The 22604-nt window shown below is 37.5% G+C and overlaps 1 protein-coding gene across 7 annotated transcripts in view; it reads right to left on the reverse strand.

Annotated features, from left to right (window-relative positions):
- PKHD1 (PKHD1 ciliary IPT domain containing fibrocystin/polyductin) overlaps positions 1-22604 on the reverse strand; it is a 456842-nt gene that overhangs the window by 47460 nt on the left and 386778 nt on the right. For 6 of the 7 annotated variants that reach the window (XM_057555319.1, XM_057555317.1, XM_057555318.1 and 3 more), the window contains 3 exons: positions 13236-14250; positions 2126-2276; positions 1066-1153 (listed from right to left, as the gene is read on the reverse strand). In XM_057555319.1, coding sequence (XP_057411302.1) covers positions 1066-1153; positions 2126-2276; positions 13236-14250 — 1254 coding nt within the window. The remainder of the gene's footprint in view (positions 1-1065; positions 1154-2125; positions 2277-13235; positions 14251-22604) is intronic. The other variant, XM_057555315.1, reaches the window with a different exon arrangement.

Raw genomic sequence — 22604 nt, forward strand, 5'->3', positions numbered from 1 at the left:
TACATATATACAATGGAATATTACTCAGCCATAAAAAGGAACGAAATTGGGTCATTTGTAGAGATGTGGATGGACCTAGAGACTGTCATACAGAGTGAAGTAAGTCAGAAAGAGAAAAACAAATACCGTATATTAGCGCATATATGTGGAATCTAGAAAAATGGTACAGATGAACTGGTTTGCAAAGCAGAAATAGAGACACAGATATAGAGAACAAATGTATGGACACCAAGGGGGGAAAGCGGGGGCAGAGGGTGATGGGATGAATTGGGAGATTGGGATTGACATATATACACTAATATGTATAAAATAGATAACTAATAAGAACCTGCTGTATAAAAAATAAATAAAACTCAAAAAAAAATTCTGAAATACATTGCAGCATAGATGAATCTTGAGGACATTATGCTAGGTGAAATCAACCAGTCACGGAAGGACTAACACTGTATGATTTCATGTATATGAAGTATCTAAAATAGTAAAACTTATAGAAGCAAAGAACAGAATGGTGGTTTTTGATTTTCATATGCACAAGCTCCAGGGAAGTAAATGAAGCTAGCAGTGGTACTCGGACTGAACAGGAAGGTAACGGAGGACCAAGAAAGCTGGAGAGGAGAAAATGAGCTCTCAGGGCCTGTTCTGGGCCAGGCGCTTTGCATTTGCCATCACATTTATTCTTTATAACATTGAGAGCCAGTGTTTCTGTTTCCCCATAGAAACCACATTGTACCTATGACTTGATACTGTACCAGAGAATCATCTGTACATGATCAGGGGGCCATGCCCTTTTCCTTACACCATACTGAAGATACGGGTATGACGATAATGCTCCTCACCATGCCGGCAGGGGTGGGGGTAGGTGGGCAGATGGTTTGTTAAACATTTCCTGCCAACCTAATGTTCCCTTTTGCAGACACTGGCATTGTAGACTGGTGGTGAAGGGGATTTCTTCCAAACTAACAAAGATACTGAGTATTAGCGACTTTTGTTATAGATTCCCAAGGGTAGCAAACATTTCTGTGCGGATGCAATTATAGCAGGTCTCTGAATGTCACAGGTACCTACCTCTCAGCATGGAATCTGATGTCCCTTCCAGAGAAACAGAAATGACCCAAGGCTCTGACGGGGGTCCCAACGACTCTACTCTCCGATTCTGGAAACAGGAAAAAAAGGGAAAAGTTGGACTCAGAAGAGAATTTTGTGAAGTTATCTGAAAAAGAAGAGGATTCACACAGAATCTTTTATAAAGCACACATTCATGAGAAATAAACAAAGGAAAAAAAATAATAAATAAATATTCTTTCTCATGTTAAGAAGACTATATCAAATTAGCTTACTGAGAGGACAAAAGGGAGATTATTGCAAAAAAAGTTGGGGCAGGGCAGTGAAGAGGAGAAAGAAAAGTTAAGTTTACAGAAAAGGAGAGTGGCACGGTGTGTTGAGGGTCAATAAGGAAGGAAAGATTAAGACGACAAAGCAAGAGAGAGTTGGGTGGGTGCCAGGCTAGAGCGGAAGTGTGGACCTCAGGCCCATGGCCTTCATCCCTCTGTAAGCACGTCAGGGGAGGCATTTTTAAAGTCAAGAGTGGAAAGCTGATTTGAGTATCGTATTTCACTTTTTCCCCCCTTGATATAAGTAAATATAGACAAGAGAAAATAGAATCAGAGGGCATGGACACTGAAATTAGAATTAAGCACAGAAGCCTCTTGTTGATGCTGTACTTAACCACATACAGGAGAAATCATTTAAACAACATGGAACTATAATGCAGATGTGATGACATAAATTCCTTCATTAGCATATGAAATGACTTCTTCAGATATAGATCCAGCACTTGGAGAAGGCGAGATTTCTGAGAAGATACATGAGACCTACTGTAAGAATCTGCTTGAGGAGAAAAAGTATCAGAATTCTATTTTTACCCTTGATCAAATTCTGGACATTTATAGAAAGTGGAAGGAAAGCAGGCTGTGAAATGGAAGGAAAATAATGAAAGTAGTTAGATGTTCTAAGTGCACCAAAGGTCACAGGGTGGGCACTCTTTACATGTGTATCGTGAAGATGATGGAATATGAAACATGCACCAAATACAACATGGTACCCTGCTCTAAATAAAGATTGTTACCTGTGCACAAGGTACCTGCTTATCCAGAAAAACGAGCTGTGGCTGTACTGTAAGTTCTTTTCCCACTTCTCCATCTGAAGGCTGGACTAGGACTGAAAGACCATAGGGCCGAATATATATCAAGTTCCCAGTTTCGAAATTGCTTGTATTTCTGGCACATGTTAAAAAAGAAAAGAATACATGCCTAAGATTACAGATATCATATCACTGCAGTAGCTTTTTTCCACAATACATTATTACCAGTGAGAAGATTTGCCTTTGCCTTTGTTTCTAGAAACTGAATAATACACTGTATAGCAAACATGACCTTATAACTAAAGAATAATTATATATTTACTTTATATGTTTGCTTTGCCATAGGAAAGAATGCACTGGTTGGGGCGGGGTGCGGGGGGGAGGTGGGAGGAGCACTATTATGAACTTAGATTTTTATCACAATTTGTTCATATCAGCTCCAAAAAAGCCTTAGTGAGGCAACTTATCAGACTAAAATATTTAGAAGGTGGGGATATGTTCTAAGTATGCTAGTAAACCAGCTCTCCCACAAGAGGTGCTAGTGTTTTCCAATTTCCACAGTATAAATACATTCACCATGGCTAATTCTGTGTTACCAAGATGACGTCACCGAAAAGAACTGGAAAGAGGTGCCTGGGAGCAACCTCCCACACCACTGTTTCCCATGGAATCGCTCATTTAATCTCACGACAACCCTTTCATGTTCATCGTCTCCACAGGATGCTTGCACTAAATAGAATCGACAACTGTGGAATTCATTGATTAATTGATTTCAGTTGAATGAAGTCCTTAGGGAGAATAATACTTATTTATAATTAATATATGCTGAGCACTTACACCCTGTACCAAGTACTATTCTATGCTTTCCACCTATAAACTCAATGCATCTTTAAAGTGACACTATGACATAGGTACTCTTATTTGCACATGAAGAAACTGAGGTCCAAAAAGGCTTAAGTATTTTGCCAAAGGTCTTACCAAGAGTAAGTGTATGCCCAAGGTCTAGAGCTATACTGTTTTTCATCTCTTCTGAGCACATTAATTGCTGATGTGACTTAGCAATAAAATGGAATAATTATAAAATAAAATAGTTACGTAATTCATGATACCTCAAAACATCTTTTTACCAGAGCTTCGGTATTTTTGAAGACCAAGGCAGCTCTATTAAACGAATATTCTGGGTTATACACCTATTGTCCCATTAAGCCTATTGTGTATTACACATCAGAGGCATGCAGTAGAGTTTTAGCAATTAAATGGAGGTATATAGACACCATATATCACATATATTACCCTAATATAGGGTAACAGATGACCCTCAAAACACCCTAGGTCAGGTCTAACAAGATTTGATTTTTTTTTTTTAAATAGTAGCCTACCCAACCCTCAATTAAATGCTTGTGAGTCAACTACTTGATCCCCTAATCTTTTTTTTTTTTTCTTATGTGAAGAGAAAAGGATATTTATTTTAACAGAGAGTGTATGTGAGGTAAAGGTGACAATTAGTCCTAAGAAGAGGAAACAGTGGAAGAACAAATACAGAGGATCACAAACTATGAAGTTTCTGTAGGGAGCAGTTTCCCTCTCTCCTGAGAATCCTAGAAAATGGGGGATGGGGCATGTGTGGTCCTACGAATCCCTTTTGGTCATTTACCAGCTAAGGCCCTGATCTCTGCTAGAATCACTCACTGGGAATTCAACATACACTAGTCTGATCATCATTTATTAGTTTGCTTAGCCTGAATGAGTAAGGCTCCTTTTTATTTAAAGAAAAAATTGAAATCATATTTTAAAACTCCATGCTATTCATTGCATCCTTCTATGGCTCCTAGGTTATTGGAAAATTCTAACATTGTTACCAGATGCTATTTCTCCACTGGCCTATTTCTTAAAAGATTTCTGATGCAGGACAGGATGCAGGCTGGCCGTGTAGGTTAAAGAAACCAAAAGACTCCATCCAAGGTCCTGACATAAGTACATTGATGTCTAGAGACGAAGGGATGGGAACCAACTGCCTGAACACTTGCTAAAAGGCCCGTCCCTGACACACTTTAAAGTTTATTGTGAGCAAACATCTCTGATTAAATGTAAACAGCATCCCACTGGAGGTCAGAGACTTGCTGCTACAGCATATCCCAAGGTAATACCACTTTAAGCTCCACATAAACTCTTAGGCAGTTTCTAACCTAAAACCTGACCGTAGGTGGTACAGTTTTTTACGATATGTTATAATAGTGCAATAAATCTGTTAGCTTAAAATCGAATCTCCGTGGCCTTTTAGAGAAATCATCATTAAATGCAGGGTCTTGTTAATGATGCCATCGAAGTGAAATTGTTTAATCTGCTAAGGGGGTGAAAGGTCACCAAATGAATTTTTTATAATACATCAACTTGACACGCAATAGGGAAAACTGTAATAGATAAAAGCAAAGGAAAAGGGCACTGTCTTCTTCTGATAGGTCAATAGCAGCCAAGAGAGTCACTCATCCACTTTCCTTTCACGATGGGGCTCCTTTTGCATTTAATATGGACACCCAATTAATACCTCAGCACCACAGACAACCTCATTTTAGGTGACTTATAGCAATTTCTCCCCCTTCCCTGAAATGAAAGTGATCACAATACATCATAGCATTGTGCGAATTAACGTTAATTGATTCAAGTTACCAAGCAATGATGGGCCACTTATATAACCTAGGCGTTATTGGGTGCTAGAAGGGATGGAGGGAAGATTAGATTCCAGTGTCCGTTGCTGTGACGACGGGAATCACCTGACGCCTTGTTAGACAGTTGTAAGGTTCTATTGCTGGCCCCAGTGGGGTCGTCAGTAAACCGGAGTGATGTCCAAACATCATTACCCGCTGCTCCGATATTAAAGCAAAGGGATTAGCAACTTATTGCAAGCAACCTGGATTTGTCATTGTGCTGTCGTTATCCAATTTCCAACCGCTAATGTGACTGTAGCCTGCAGGCAGAGGGACCTACAGCCAAACTTTAAAAAATGGAGGAGGAAAGTTCCCTCCAATCCTCCCAGTTTAACCACTATTTAACGGCTTCCAATAGCCAGCCAGGAATGTGGAAGAATTTTTTTTTTCCTTCAATGCTTAAGTGCTAGCAAAAGAGAAAGACCAAGAAAATACAGAAATGTCTCAGTTCAGAGATCACTACTATTCATTCCAACTCTTGCTTTTTAATCTGCCAGATCTGAAATGCTTCCACTACAGAAGAGGGGATTGTTTCTATCTGCATGGCAAACTGAGCAAACAAATAAATAAATCATATTGATGAAGGCTAGCCCTGGGCAGTGAGGTGAGGTTGGGGGGTTTTGAGATACTTCCTCACTTCCTCTTCAGCCTTTGCCTCCTCAAAGTTACTAAGTCAGGTTCCTACAAAAGAGCCCCATGTTTTGATTAAATTTTTTAGGGTATGCCGTGAGGGAACTTAAAGTTCAGAGGAGTTTGCGAGATTCTGTACCCTGGAAGAAGAAAGCAAGTTCTCCACTCGGTTCAGTTTAACAAACAAATGTTAACCCTTCCACTATGTACAAATATTGTTTTAGGCACTATGAGATAGGCAAAGATAAATACAACACCATAACCTCTGTCCCTCAGGAATGTTCTTCCACAGAGTCCGTAAGGCAAGAATGACTTTCCTGCCTATCTTTCAGAGCTGACACATACCATTTTATTTATATTTCATAGCCCTCATGCTCCCTGTTAAACCTAGCCAAATGCCCTTAGCTGCCATCAACTCCTAAGAGAGAAAAAAATGTCTTATGATCTCATGGTTTCTTTCTGGCACTATAGCATAGTGATTCCAAACTTAGCACATTACAAGCATCCAATACATGTTACTATAGTAACACTATGACCAATAAGTACCCACCATGCACTTCCTCTGTTCTTAGGTCATTAAATGCCTCTAGAAAGCCGCCACCTATCTTGGACTGGCCAACTTCAAGTTCTGATACACTCTTGAACTGGTGCACTTACTGCTGTGCTCTAATACTTATTATTAAACTCTTATGGTTCTTTGGAATATTTCATTTCAAACTGAGATTTGAGTAACCATAGGCATAGGTTGCACTGTGCCATGAGAATATAAAGACACAAAATAAACACAGCACATCTTCCAACAAGGTCAACTCAGAGGTCAAAACCTAAGTATTTTAGTCAGAAAATTGTTCAAAATAATATTTTATAATAAATCTACCATGAATATCTTATCTGGGATAATGTAAATTCTGAATACATTTTTTAAGATCATACACAAATATTCAAAATTTCCTGTTTGTGATGGAGTCCCCTAGCAGTCATAGTCTAACCAGGAAAAGAGAAATCACTCAAGATCTTTCTGATGGAAGAGATTTGTTACAGGATATTGGTTGCACAGGAGTATTAGAATAGCAGAGACATCAAACCGGTTACATTTCACTATTTGCAACATGTATTTAATGATCACTTATGGTGCATGACACTGCTTAGGTACTCTTGGGAGTATAATAGTAAGTTGAAGCCTTGACCAGCTAATGAATATTATAAAAATAAAAATATACTAATTTTATGAAAAACTAGATTAATGGTTAAGCAGGCTCATATTGAATTAATGATTTCCTTGTAATAGATATAGAATAATGAGATTTAATATACCATATTCTTATTAGACAGTTGTGTAAATGTTTGTTTTCCCTATCTATTAATTTTTAAATCTCTAGATTTTCATATGAGCCATATAATTTTTTGGACATAATAACTGTTCAATTAATGTTTGGGAAATAAAAAACATTCAAATGTAAGTTTTCATGAGTCTGTATTATATTTAGCTACAACTTCACCATCTGTACACATAAATCTTAAGTTGATTGTAAGGTAGTATGGTTCTGGTTCAATTTTGGAATTAGAACTACATGTGCATGTGGGTGGAAAACTACTGGATGCAGATAAGTCAACGGCAATAATGGATTAGAATTTTCCTCCTGTTTATAAGGAAGAGAGCAGGAAAAATGTAAACTGCAGAAGTAGAATCAAAGATTTAGTGGTCTGGGGCCATTTAGTATAAGAACAAGGGTCCCTAAGGGTATCACTGCAGTAACAGGGCTGTGAAATGAATGATAGCTTTAATGATGACCATGAATCATCAATAAAAGTGTGAAAGGTCTACATTATTTTCCATTTAATAAGGCCGGATAATATATATATTTTTTTAGTTTAAGAGATGAAGTCTTTTTAAAAATGTAGTGACAAAATAAACATTTTTAATTAAATGGAAAGTTTACTTATGCAGAGCATCTCATTTTCCCACAAAGCCACATATATAAAATACCATTATGATAATTTTGCCATCCACCTAACTCAACAAAGTCAGTGAATTTGTATTGTAGTGAAAAAAAGAAATGGTGCAAAAACACTCTTTAATGGCAAAGCTGTGGTTTTGCCAGGAGGGAGGAAAGAGACAGCCTAGCAGTACGGGAATCCCTTCCCGGATGAATATTCTGCCAGTCTTGGTAAGAGCATCCTCCAGTGTTGACAGAAAGATTCTGTCCTTGCATACTCCAAATAGCTGCTTCCTAGAAAGCAGGTGCCCAAGGGGCAGGGAGAGGTTGCACAAGAGAAGATGTTAAATGAGCCTGAATGTCACCAAAAGACTCATGTCACCAATTGTCTCTCCTAGTTTTCTTCTCTATTCCAAGTCAGCTTGATAAGGTGCTCCTTGTACAGAGTGAGGAAACTTAAAAAGCTACTAATGTGAAGGGTGCAAAAACACACAGATGTACACCGCCACAGAGCCATGCTCACGTTCCCTATAACTGTTTTTAGGGTCCAAGGTTCATGGCAACGTCATAAACAAAGAGTTTTATGTGAGATAGCATATTTGTTTTCTATGGCTGTGAAACAAAACTCCACACACTCAGTGGCTTAAAATATCACAAATCTATGATCTTCAGGTTGTGGGTCAAGAGTTCAGACAGGCTTGGCTGGGGGTTCACTGCTTAAGTGGAGGCTCTCAGGAGAATCCACTTCCAAACTCATTCCAATTGTTGGTGGAATTCATTTCCTTGTGGCTGTGGAATGGAGGTCCCTGTTTCCCTGTGGGCTGTCAGCCAAGGTCCACTCTGTACTTACAAAGTGCACCTGATTTTTTTCTCATGTGGTGCCTTTCATCCTAAAAGCAGTGACACTTCAATTCCTTCTCACCCTTCGAATCTCTCTGCCTTCCTCTTCTGCCACAGCAGGATAAATCTCTCCTCTTTTAAGGGCTGTTGTGTGTAATTGTGCCACCTTGATAATCCTGGGTATTCTCTCCATCTTAAGGTCAACTGTGCCACATAACACAGTGTCTTCATAGAAATGCTATCTGATCCTATTCATAGGTTCCCAGGATTAGGGCAGCACACCTTTGGGTGGTCATTTTAGAAATTCTGCCAACCACAAATGGCTTTAGCATTTCAATAGCTAAACTTCCATGAAAGATACAGATATATTTATGCTTACTATATGACAAAGAATATTATTTAGAGGTGGGTTTTTTTTTATGAAGCAGGAGAAAGAGAGGGAGAAGAAGAAAAGACAGGAGGGAAAGAAACTCAAAGGAGCAAAAATCAAATTTCTACTGCCAGGATTCCAGATAAAAGGCAGAATATAAAATAAGACACTCGTGGGGAACCCCAAGTTTAAAAAGCAGAGGTTGAACATATGTTTATCTCTGTTCCCTCTACTCCACCGAAATTACTTAAAAGAAGAAAAATGAATAAAAATGGTGTAAATCAACATGGATAAAGAAGGCAGGAGAGGAGAGAGCAACCAACAACAGAGGTTAACAAAGTTTTGGAAGATGGAAGACAGGTTCACGAAACTGACTTAGCCATGCAGAAGACACTTAAATCTAGATGTGTCTAGAGGAGGATGAAGACTGGGAGAGGCCAATTTGTTGTATATTATTTAATTTAAAAAAATAGCACTCCATTTCTCCCCACAAAGCAGAAGTTGGTAGCTTTTTGAAAGTAGGTAGTACTCTCCTTGATAAGTAAATGTCTGATATGGCCTCAATTTGTTGAAATGCATGTAATGCCATTAAATTAACAAGAGTGAACCTTTTTTATTGGGGGGGTTGAATCGGCTTTTCTTTTTTTTTAGCATCTTTATTGTAATATAATTGCTTTACAATGGTGTGTTAGTTTCTGCTTTATAACAAAGTGAATCAGTTATACATATACATATGTTCCCATAGCTCTTCCCTCTTGCGTCTCCCTCCCTCCCACCCTCTCTATCCCACCCCTCTAGGTGGTCACAAAGAACCGAGCTGATCTCCCTGTGCTATGTGGCTGCTTCCCACTAGCTAGCTATTTTACGTTTGGTAGTGTATATATGTCCATGCCACTCTCTCACTTTGTCACAGCTTACCCTTCCCCCTCCCCATATCCTCAAGTCCGTTCTCTAGTAGGTCTGTGTCTTTATTCCCGTCTTACCCTTAGGTTCTTCATGACCTTTTTTTTTTCTTAGATTCCATATATATGTGTTAGCATACGGTATTTGTTTTTCTCTTTCTGACTTACTTCACTCTGTATGACAGACTCTAGGTCCATCCACCTCACTACAAATATCTCAATTTCATTTCTTTTTATGGCTGAGTAATATTCCATTATATATATGTGCCACATCTTCTTTATCCATTCATCTGATGATGGACACTTAGGTTGCTTCCATGTCCTGGCTATATTTGCAAATGAAGCAACTGACAAAGGCTTAATCTCCAAGATTTACAAGCAGCTCATGCAGCTCAATATCAAAAAAACAAACAACCCAATCCAAAAATGGGCAGAAGACCTAAATAGACATTTCTCTAAAGAAGATATACAGATTGCCAACAAACACATGAAAGAATGCTCAACATCATTAATCATTAGAGAAATGCAAGTCAAAACTACAATGAGGTATCATCTCACACCGGTCAGAATGGCCATCATCAAAAAATCTAGAAACAATAAATGCTGGAAAGGGTGTGGAGAAAAGGCAACACTCCTGCACTGTTGGTGGGAATGTAAATTGATATAGCCACTATGGAGAACAGTATGGAGGTTCCTTAAAACACTAAAAATAGAACTATCATACGACCCAGCAATCCCACTACTGGGCATATACCCTGAGAAAACCATAATTCAAAAAGAGTCAGGTACCAAAATGTTCATTGCAGCTCTATTTACAAGAGTGAACCTTTAAAGAACATCCTAGATGTTTCCACTGAAAGGCCTATGTCCTCAGACTAATTTCTGCCATCTAAAGGTCAATTCATTAGCTTGTCAGTGGCTCTCCAGTGAGTTCAATGGAAGTCCGAGTTAACACTGATCAAAGTTGAAAGAAACAGGGCTGGCCCTGGGATCTGCCCAAGGCTTCAGGGTTGTTTACCATACTGTGCAATTCTTAGGACCATGGGAAAACTTGCTGGTTCTCATTAAGTCCCTTAGGACATGGCATTTCTCATTCTGCAGAGATTTATTCAGATATACTTAGGAAGCAACCTTTCCTTAGCTTCAGAAGATTTGTTTTTTGCATATCTGGGAAACCTCTCTTAAAATAGTAAAGAAACTGAGAAAGATGGGGACTATAACACATCCCAACAGAAAATTGATGCTACATGTCACCAATTGTCTGTCCGAGTTTTCTTCTCTTTTCCAAGTCAGCTTGATAAGGTGCTCCTTATACAGAGTAAGGAAACTTAAAAAGCTACTAATGTGAAACTGCTGATACATGTTCAGCAGTTTCTTATTAAGTCAGAAATACCTGAGTCTAAAATGAAAACATGATGGCTATGACAGATGGTGGGCAATAGAGGTGCTCTTTTCTCTGAAGCTCACGATAGGATGATATCCCACACACATATGTGTGCATACCTACATTTGTGCTGGGTCCACTCTCTTTCCTGGGTTTCCTCTGCTTTATCTCCATTGTTTCTACTCTTTGACTTTGTTCTCCTTCTAGTTAAAAGCTAAATATTCACTGAGTCTTTTTTGTTGTTGTTGTTGTTGTTGTTGTTTTGGGGTTTTTTTTTAATTTATTTATTTTCTTATTAGTCATCCATTTTATACACATCAGTGTATACATGTCAATCCCAATCGAGTCTTTTTTTATATAATATAAAAATCAGTCATTTTGGAAGGATGACCTATTAAGAAAGCTCAGTACTGTAAAATCTAAATAAAATTTAGCAATGAACTGGCCCTATTTCTCTCTAGTCACCCATACATAGAATATGCTCATAAGAACTCGGTGGAATCTAAATGAAACTGGACTAAAGGAAAGAAAATATATTTAAACGTAAGCTAAGATACACTAGCACCATCTTTTCTCAGATTCCTGATTTTTATATTATCATGCATAATATCGTAATTACATCAATAACACGGTGAAGGTTTAGTGGTTAGTAAAAACATCCAAGATATAATAGATTCTGAGCACTCATGCAACTAGGAGTACTTTTAAATTCTAAGCTAACAATCCTCAAAGCCCTTCAAATCAACCAGAATCCAGAAAAAAAAATTGCTTGAGTTTTCTTTCCATATCTTCCATACATACTAGTGTACTGTAAGGAAGAGGAACACCAGAGACAGGTAAAATATGATACATAAACATTAGCAAAGTTTGCATTTGGATATGTTGCTCTATGTATAAAAAGGCAATCAATGTATTAGTTGAATATTCCTTAAAATGTGAAGGTGTGTCTTTTTGTTTTGCTTTTTATTTTATAGTGAATACCACATCCACTGGAGATGGTTGTATAGAAGTAATTAATACCCATTAAATATTAGTTGCTTATTTATTAGCACTACCACAAATACAGTGAAAAAGCAGCAACAGAATAATCTAAAAGAATATGAACACTCTAAAATTTCATTGAGTAATATAGCTCAGAATCTAAATAATTTTTACCTATTTCAGGGACCCAACATCAACTATATCAACTCAAAATGTGCATAGGTTTGAGCTTATTTTTCCAGTGGTGAGGACAGTCTTGCAGGGAATATCCATGTTTGAATCTTTTGAGTCCTCTATAACCAAGCAGCATGCATGTGTGAAATGGTTAGTTTATACACGTTTTCTAAGCATTATGGCAATTTCATATTGTCTCTCAGTTTGGGGTATCATTTCTGGTTCTTTTGTATCTGCTAAAAATTAGAGCTTGGGACTCTAACAGTCTTGACCTCGTGACAGATGTCTTAGATGAACTTGGGCTGGACAATTCACTTCTTGGGTAATACAATGTACAAAAAAATTGAGAGTCATTTATACTTGCCTTCCCTTATTGTGTACTTCACGTACTTCTTCATTTACTAAGCTCAGGGAAATATTCAGGTAAATTTACTTCTGAAGTGTGTAGTAAACATTGATCTGGTAAAGAACTTCAAAATACAAGCTTGTAGAGTCAGAATAGCATAGCAAAAAGGATATTATGGATCCTACATAGGTCTGTACCATAAACATAGCTGGCAGCAATTATGTTCTTGCCTCACACAATTTGACATCCTTTCAGGGCTTTATAATCCTAGGTTAAATAAAACCCAATCAGGGTCACGGCTTTAGCTTAGTAAACTCCTGGACATCCCTCCAAAATGTTCCTAAATATAAGTCTCTTCCCCAGTTCCTACAGGCAGTATCAACACCCTGAGTACTCAAGTTTTAGCTCATAGCTCTATGGAATTGTGATAGATAGCGTTTTTGTCCCATAAGGCAAAGATCATATCTGTTTCACCTTGGCAAACCCAGAATCTAGCCCACTGCTTAAATATGCATTACATGATAAATGAATGAACAAGCATATTGAAAACAAGTTGCCTTAGAAAAATTTCTTCCTCCATGCTTTTCATTTTAAAGTACCAAAATATAATGTCTACATCTACCCAGGAAATAGTATAACCATGAAGACTACAGATTTAATAAAGAATTTTTAAATTGAGAATTTAAGTCTATAAATGGCTCTTGACATTTTTATTCTTATCTTAAAAAGCAGACAGGTTATGTGATTCAGTGTAAGTAGACTGACATTTGCAATATGCATCCAAGAAATCAGCTCTCATTTAGAAGTTATTATAATTAGTACTTACCCATAGCCGATGACTCCCTTTGACTGAGTCACTAGTAAGGCCCCAATAGTCATATTCAGAACATTCTCTAGTACTCCAATCTGTTGAGCAGTGATAACCTGGTGAGCCAAAGTCTGTAATCTGTTACTTGATAAGGATGGAATTACTCCAGTGTTCCTTACTGCTGGCAGATCACCAATTTCAACGACCATCACTTTTGAGATAGTTTCCATAGTGGTGGGTGGTAGGACTCTATATGAGCTCATTTCCATCATGAGAAGTCTACGTTGACCAACTCTATCATGACTGGCACAAGTCACAGTTGGGCAATTGCGCTTTCTCTTTGCTCTATGGTCAGCCATGGCCTTTAAGGTTGCTTCACTGCCAGGCATCTCATGAATAAATCTGATTTGGTCTTGGCTAACCTGCAAGAAGTCAGTTAGTCTTTCAAGGGTCATCATTTCCCAGCCTTTTTCTAGAACTGAAAACATCACAGTGAGGGCCAAATGAATGGAAACACCTGAGCGTATTTCAATGGTCTCCTCTCCTTGTAGGACAACATACAAGAGGTTATCCATGATGCTGAAATAGTTGGCGCCAACAGACCCATTCAGCAGTGAGGAAGTTGATTGAACCTGAGTAGGTGTAATGAATCTTTCCCCTAAGAAAACACTCGGGCTCTGGAGTTCATGGTAGAATACAGCCAAGAGGAGCTTGGAGGTACTTTTGTTCCCCAATAGAAAAAAACGCAAAACTTGAGGAGTCTGATCCACAAAGCAGACCTTGGTGATTTCCTTGGTGGGTAAAATGGAATAGAAAGCAGATACATACCCTGAAGTGGAGCAGGGAGTATTGGCATTTACGCTACTAAAGGTGTCAACAAAACCACTAGTCACAGATACAACTGGATATAACTTTTGCATTGTCCAAGTGGCATCAGCACTGTCAAGAATTAAGATCACTTGGTCAGTCTGTTTGCAGATGTAGCCTTGTATCAGCGAACGGTATGTGCATTTCTGCTCTTCTCTAAATGTGCCTATAAAATAAAGGAAAATAAACAAGTGACATAAGAACCACAATCTCTCAAAGATGATTTACAATCCATCACTCTCACCATCATCTGTAACCTCAGGAAACATTTATTGAATATTCAAGTGTGAGAATGCAAAAAATTCTTGGGCAAACTATGGAAAGAGACAGCTCTTTAATATAATTTAAATGTATATGTTACATAATATGTTATTTAAAGTTAATAATGGGCATAATAGCTAAGTGGTAAAAGAGCTGAATAAACAAAGTAATTAAGAAAAAGGAATAATCACTAAGGTCTCCATAATGGAAAAAGGATAGGAGAGAAGAGGATAATGATATTTGAGTAAATGGGAAAGAGGTAGATTGAGGGGGCTGGAACAGAGATTTTATGGAGGTATATTAAAATTGAAAAGGTATATTGTGACCAGATTGTGAAATAGTTTGGATGTCAGACTGTATAATTTCCTCATACTTTCTTTTTCTCTAAACATGAAGAATAAAGAAATACAACAGGAGGAGAAGAGGAAAGTAGTAACTTGGGGAGTGTTGACATTAAATAGAACCCAAGTTGAGGATGACTGCAGCTAATGAAAACATTTAAAGAAACAGCATTATTCACTATTCCCACTATTCCTAATCTTCCTGTCTATGAACCTAGAGTAGTTCCTGTTCTGAATTCAAAGGTATATGTTACCTTCCAACAAAAAAAAGTTCCTTTGACTTTAAATTAATAGTCACAAAATTGTCTTGTATTGTTTTCTACATATTTTAATTTTCCTTAGTGCATGTTCATCTAAGTAGCCTAAGGATTGGGACAAAAAAAATCAAATTATTACTATGTAGGATGTACTACATTTGAACATGATCTAGCCTCCTTCTGCATCCTTCTTTCCATGTGATATGATAAGAAATCTGTGCCAAGCAAAAGTACAGCGAGGTATCACCTCACACCGGTCAGAATGGCCATCATTAAAAAGTCCACAAACAATAAATGCTGAAGAGGGTGTGGAGAAAAGGGAACCCTCCTACATTGTTGGTGGGAATGTAAATTGGTGTAGCCACTATGAAAACAGTATGGAGGCTCCTTAAAAAACTAAAAATAGAGTTACCATATGATCCAGCAATCCCACTCCTGGCCATATATCCAGAGAAAACTGTAATTTGAAAAGATACATACACCCAATGTTCATAGCAGCACTATTCACAATAGCCAAGACACAGAAGCAACCTAAATGTCCATCGACAGATGAATGGATAAACATGTGGTATATATATATACAATGGAATACTACTTAGCCATAAAAAAGAATGAAATAATGCCATTTGCAGCAACATGGATGGACCTAGAGATTATCATACTAAGTGAAGTAAGTCAGAGAAAGTCAAATATCATATGATATCACTTATATGTGGAATCTAAAATATGATACAAATAAATTTATTTACAAAACAGAAGCAGACTCACAGACATAGAAAACAAACTTACGGTGACCAAAGGGGGAGGGGGGAGGGAGAAGGATGAATTAGGAGTTTGGGATTCACAGATACAAACTACTATATATAAAATCGATTAAAAAAACAAGGTCCTACTGTATAGCACAGGGAACTATATTCAATATCTTGTAGTAACCTAAAATGAAAAAGAATATATATATGTATAACTCAATCACTTTGCCGTACACCAGAAACTAACACAGCATTGTAAATCAACCATACTTAAATTAAAAAAAAGAGTGTCATAGGGCACTGAGGAAAGCTGAAAGAAGAAAAAAAAAAAACTGTGCCAAAGCTGCCTATGGTATCAATAAACTTAATTACCAAAATGCTACTTCAGGAGTAGGACACACAGTTTACCTGAACCTCAAAAATAATAGCAACAAAATGGTCAAAATTATAAGGGAAATTGTAAAATATTTCAAATGGAATGATAATGAAATTTTAGCATATCAAAACTGTGGGATGTGGCAAAAACAGTGCTTTGAAGGAAACATAATGCTAAATGCTTATATTACAAAAGAAGAATTGTCTAAAAGTGATGCCTTAGGTACTCCCTTACAAATTCAGAAAAATAGCAAAGTAAACCAAGAGTAAGTAGAAAAAAAGGAAATGATAAATATAACAGCAAAAGTCAATGAAATAGACAACAAACAAAAAAACACAGAAAAAGTGAACAAAGCTAAAATTTGGTTCTTGGAAAATGTCAACCAATTGATTAACTCCTCGCTAGACTGATCAAGATATAAAGAAAGAAGACACATCACCAACTTCAGGAATGAAAGAAGGATTACTACTTCAGATCCTACAGGCCAAAGATTAAGAGACTCTTGCAAACAAACTTTATGCCAACAAGTTCAACAACTTCGATGAAATAGGCAGATTCCTTGAAAACTGACACAAAACGAAAAATTCTAATTGCTCTATGTCTCTTAAATCACTTGAATTCATTAAATTCAATATTAAATTGTTAATTTAAGTAGAGATTTAATTATAAAATATTTTTTAAATGGTCACCTTTACACAGTGTGTTTTTTCCCTGTGGTAATGTAATATGGAAACGCTAATGTGAAATCAAGAATTATCTTCAAAAGCATGGAACCAGTATGAAGGGAATTAATTAATTGCACGATCTTAATAGCCATGAAAATTTTGCTTTGAGACCCTGATACATCAATCGCTACTACAGGTATATCGTTTTCAAATGAGATAGTTAGGTAGCCTTTCCTCATGGAATATCCTTAAATCACACTAGTTCCTCTTTTCTAAACCTACTGCTCACTCTCCTTTTTACACACTTTTTTCAGCCATGCTGATGCCATTGATGAATCATTCACATTCCATCCAGTTTTATAGATCTCTGACTTTATTCTTCCTGCTTCTCATTCAGGAGTTATAAGGTCTTTCATCGTGACCTCTGTAGATTGCTAAACTCTTGGAACTGTACCTAAACAAAATACTTATTCTCTTAGTTGATATGATTCTCAATCATTCTCTGCTACTAACGAACTATATGTACTTTGATAAATTACATAAACGCTAGGAACCAGTGTCCTTAATGTGTTATTTCTCAAGGCCTAAGGCTATATCTCATATTTAAATTACCATAGGGTTTAACATCCTACCTCAAACACAGTAGAAATTCCTTAATATGTATTAGTTGACTGACATGGAATGTCCTTTTCAAAACTCCTATTCTTCAAATAATTTGTATCTATTATTTCCAGGTGTCTAGTTATAAGATTATTATTCTATAGCTTGAATACAATTTAAACCAACTCATCACAATAACAGAGTATACTACAGAAGGGTATGGTGAGAATTGCCCCTTGAATTAATGTTAATATTTGATAGCGTTCTGTGAGAGTTCCAACCATTTCACATGAAACCATAAGATTGAAATTATGGCTGATTATATTTATATGAATCTTCTGCTCTTGAATCACATAATTGATTTGTCCACACACAAAAGAATTCTGTTATGACAAAGCATTTTTTTCTTGGCTGATTCATTCATTCATTAAACAAGTGGAGGAAGGGAGTAAAAGGTTGGATGAGTCTATGAATGAATCAGGAGAACAATGTGTCTTCTGCAGATAGTAAATAGAATGTGCTGGTGGATTTGGTGTAATGACTGAGGAAGAAGGGATACTAAGGAAAACACACCGTATCCTTATATTCTGTAACAATGGCATGGAAACTATCAGAGGGGTCCTGATAAGACAAAACTTTCACACAGTTTTGTCAATGGGAGGCTCTGAGTTATTGCTTCAACAGGTCTTAGATGGCCAGAGGTGGTCATCCCATGTTGTTGCAAATAATATATAATGGTTGCTTGGGAGAGCTTCAGATAGAGAAATATCTGACAGGAAGTCCATAGACTCATGGGAATGGTACCTGGAAGGGGTATGGGATAAAACAGGGATTAGAATGCCAAGAGGAAGACTTGACCTCACTACTAAGATACCCTCAAGTTATAAGGTTGGTGATCCTTCCTTCCTTCCCTTTTTCTTACCTCCCTCCCTCCCTTCCTTCCTCCCTTCCTTCCCTTCTTCCTTCCCTAACTTCCTTTACCTAAAACTTTCTAATAGCAAGTTTAATTATCCGTAGTTTATAGATAGAAAAATTGACTCACAGCAATTATGATTCACACAATTACTTAGTAACAGCCATGAGGAAGAGGAGGAAGAGAAAAACATATTTTTTAACTTCTACCTATGCTTTTGGCAAAATAAAATGGAATCCAAATAACTTCATTTGGGGATTGTATTTAGATGTGGGGTCAGCTGTGATGATTAACCCTGTGGGAAGGGTGTTGTATAGTCAGGAGTTCTCTTAACACAGTCTATTGACAGGAACTCACAGAAAGGTTTTTGGTTATTTGTCAAGTCACCTATTTGGCGAGAGTCCATTTGCTTCTTTTCTATTACCATTTGGCCTTTTTAATATTTTAACATACTATCCCTGAAGTATAAACGTATAGCCACAAATTTAACAAAGGCAATAGCCTAAAGATTATCAGCAAGTCACATTATGTAGTTTTGTAGCCAAATGTGGAATCCTGGTGTTCATAAATAAGAAACTTTGCTTTTATTTCTCCAAAACTTACCAAAGACTAAGAGATGGTGGTTTATTGGTATCTGACCATCCATTTTCCTATTTCATCTTCAGAGTTAATCAATTCCAGTATTTTAGTTCTGATGTGAGGCAAAAATCAAGCATAGGAAAGCAATGCACTGGGATTCCAAAGCTGCTACATGAGTGCAGTTCTTCATTGTGGGAGAGAATTGACATTAACTCCTTAGGAGAGAGCTACGCACACCCAAACACACGTCATGTCCCCTCTCGCAGACACAGCTGGCAGCACCCACATGGACAGTCTGGCTTCCCTTCTAAATAGCGATCCATCTTTTCCTTCCCTGGGTTTCTCTCCCTCCTGCCTCTCTCCATTGGAGAAGGATGTAGTTTTCAGTAATGATTCTCTTTCTCACTTGTTTTTGTCTTTTCTGACTTCTCCAAATGGCCTTATCTGCCAGTCACAATTTTTGTGGTCTGCAATTCTGATCACTTTTAAATGAAACCCATGCTGGCTTTGGTAATCATAATGTCATTTACAATTTACCACTAAACACGTTTATTCAGTTAGTAGCACACTGGAGAAAGAGAACTCCATATGAACTCACCGTGAAAGGCCTAATCTGATTATTTCCTCATGAAAATCCAGGCAGGGGTGCTTGTAAGAGGGGCTGAGAGAAGAAGGGTGAAAAAAAACAAAACAAAAACCCACCAAGGTCTGGCCACAGCTGACTTTCATAATCAATGTGAATGGATAAAGTGACCCAGCCTGTCAGGGGCAGCCATCCAGTTGCCCCAGGGCATTCCTTTCCAGAAGGCAAGAGTGGACAGGACTTAATAAATGCTGAGTGACCGGTGAGTATTGGCTTGGCCTATGCTCTTTCATTCAAGATGGACAAGACCAGTGATAAAGTCCAGAAGCTCCTCTCTAAGTGGGGGAAATTAGATGAAGCAGGTTGTATGTGTGTGTGCATGTGTGCATACGTGCACTTGTCTCTGTGTGTACTTTAACATCCTAAAATATCCTAGACATACAATACGCTCTGTCTGCCTTTCCCTAGATTGGAAACCATGGACCTAGAAACCAGAAAGGAGGAGCGTTAGGTATTCCTGGTAAAGGAGGAAGCAGAGGAAAAGGTGGGTGGGTATGTATGTGAATGTGTGTGAGTGTGTGTGCACTCAGGTTGCTTCCAGGGTTCTAACAATTATTAACTTTGTGTCAATATTTGTCCTTCCTGTCTTGAAATGAGGATTTTCCACTTCATTTCACATTTGAAAAGAAAATATGCCGAAGGGGTCGTCTTTGCTAGGAAAAAAAATTAAAAGAAAAGGAAAAAAAAAAAAGAAACAATTTCTATCCTTTATTTAGAAAAATGGATCAGAAGGAAAGAAAGAAGTATTTTTAAAATAAATGTTTTGACTCAAAGGCACATGGATTCCTTCCACCTTCCCCTTTTCAACAAAAGAGAAAAATTTATATGTTTGAAATTGAATGAAATACATCAACATTAATGATTTTTTTTCCTCGAGGTTAACACCATTTCCCTCGGTAATCTTTTTAGCCATTTTGTGATAGATTTCACAATTCATGGTACACTAAAGTATAGCAGATTTTGACAAAAACAAAATATATAATCATGCTCTTATTTTCAAGAAATGAAAAGAAATCATTTACAATTCTTTTCTGTCAAACAACATTTACACCTCATTGTTTCTAATTTAACAAATATAAATGGCCACAGATCAAATAAAGTGAAGACAAGTTGAATTTATCCCCATTTATATAGGTTGTCATAGACCTTCGGGCTATGAGGAATGAAACTCCAAAATCTGTGTTCCTAAATGTACAAATGGAGTAACTGAAATCTTGCAAAGAAATATTAAAGAAAATATGTATTTAGTCATATTAGCAATAATAGAGAAAAACTACTCTTTCGGAATGGGGAATTCAAGCTAAAAATTATTTTTTAAAACCTCAAAATGAATGGGCATGTGTTATATTTGTAAAGTGAAGGTAAATTGAAGGTAACGTTCTTGTGCATAACAGGTTCCATACAGATGACAAAAAACACAACCTTGCTAATTTGGAGTCAAGAATTATTGGTCTTAAAATATATCCAGTGACCATAATATGGTAGTTCTTGTCCTTGTAAAATAGATAAGGTATATATGTTTGCACATATACCCATACACTCAGTATTATAAGAAAATGTAATTTGAGAGACTTAAATTTCAATGAATTGGAAAATTTAATGTATTCCAAGTTTGGGTCCCGGAGCTTCAAAATAAAGGCATTTCCAGGTTGGTTTTCACAAATTGCTAGGCAGTGGCATTCAGGGGCTGAGTCTCCTTGTATCACTCTCAGTGAGGAAGACACTCTAACAGCTGGTGGTTGGCGTGGCGAAGTGACTCCCCACGTTCAGGAGTCAAGAGAGGACAGAAATAAACCATAATTGAAAAGAATATAAAAAAGGAATGTACATATGTGTATAACTGAGTCACTTTGCTGTATAGCAGAAATTAGCACAACATTGTAAATCAACTATACTTCAATTTTTAAAAAATTAAAATTAAAAAAAGAGAGATGTCCGAGCATGAAGACAGCTCTAAACGACAAGATACTGCACAGGCACGAAAGGCTCTTAATGAGGAATGCACTTCCATAGGGGTAATGGGCTAACAGACTTCAGGAGCTACAGATTCTAGGATCTGTGCCCATTTTTTGAGCAAACTCACCAAAGTTCTTGAACTTGAGTCTATTTTCCGTGGGAATACATATTCAAACTAATGTGAGAAAAATGGAAAACCACATAAGACCAACTGTTATATGAAGCAAGGATGCCTGTAAGGCCTTCTGTGAAAGGTCCTTCTGTCCTTACTAAGTTCTCTTGGTGAATATTTTGAAATATTTGTTCCCGTTTTATAAAAAGTGTTACTTTGATCAGGAGATGAAATTACTTTGAATGCAGTGGTAATGAAGATGAGGGAGAGGGTCAGATATGTATCAAATAGACCTTTCTTCTGAATCAACCATTTTTCCTTTTTCCTTTTCCATATTAAAAAAATAATCTTATTTTTGGTGATGAAAGTCCATTCAAATTAATTCGAGAGGACTACTTTATATAATTTCACTATGTTGAAATGTCATTGTCTATATTTTGCTTGAAATAAGTGTCATAGAAAATATTTTTGCATTTTTGTTATTTTATTTTTGGCTGTGTTGGGTCTTCATTGCTGCATGCGGGCTTTCTCTAGTTGCGGCGAGCAGGGGCTTCTCTTGTTGCGGAGCACGCGCTCTAGAGCACAGGCTCAGTAGTTGTGGCGCACGGGCCTAGCTGCTCTGTGGCATGTGGGATCTTCCTGGACCGGGGGTCGAACCCATGTCCCCTGCATTGGCAGGCAGACTCCTATCCACTGCGCCACCAGGGAAGCCCAGTTTTTGTTATTTTGTTGTATCATGATTTTACCTGCAAACACCTATGGGTATGGTCTCGATTATGATTTTTATTCAGTGAATACTGCTCTGAAAACAGCCAATGTAAATGCAAGTTCAGGAAGCCCAGTTTTGGGGGCGAGAGATCAGGTTTTCCTGTTAGAGAAAGCTGCATTGCGTCCTGGCTCTGCCACCTTCCCGCTGCAAAACCACAGGCAGGTTACATAAGTATCCTCTCTCTGACTCAGGTAACTCATCTGTAAAAGTGGTTGAGAGCAGTTCCCAATCCATAGGCTGATGGACAGGATTAAATGTGATGATGCACGTGCAGAGTCAGGAGCAAACACTTGCTAATA

The sequence above is a fragment of the Balaenoptera acutorostrata genome, chromosome 10 (assembly GCF_949987535.1).
Source record: "Balaenoptera acutorostrata chromosome 10, mBalAcu1.1, whole genome shotgun sequence".
NCBI classification, from domain to species: domain Eukaryota; kingdom Metazoa; phylum Chordata; class Mammalia; order Artiodactyla; family Balaenopteridae; genus Balaenoptera; species Balaenoptera acutorostrata.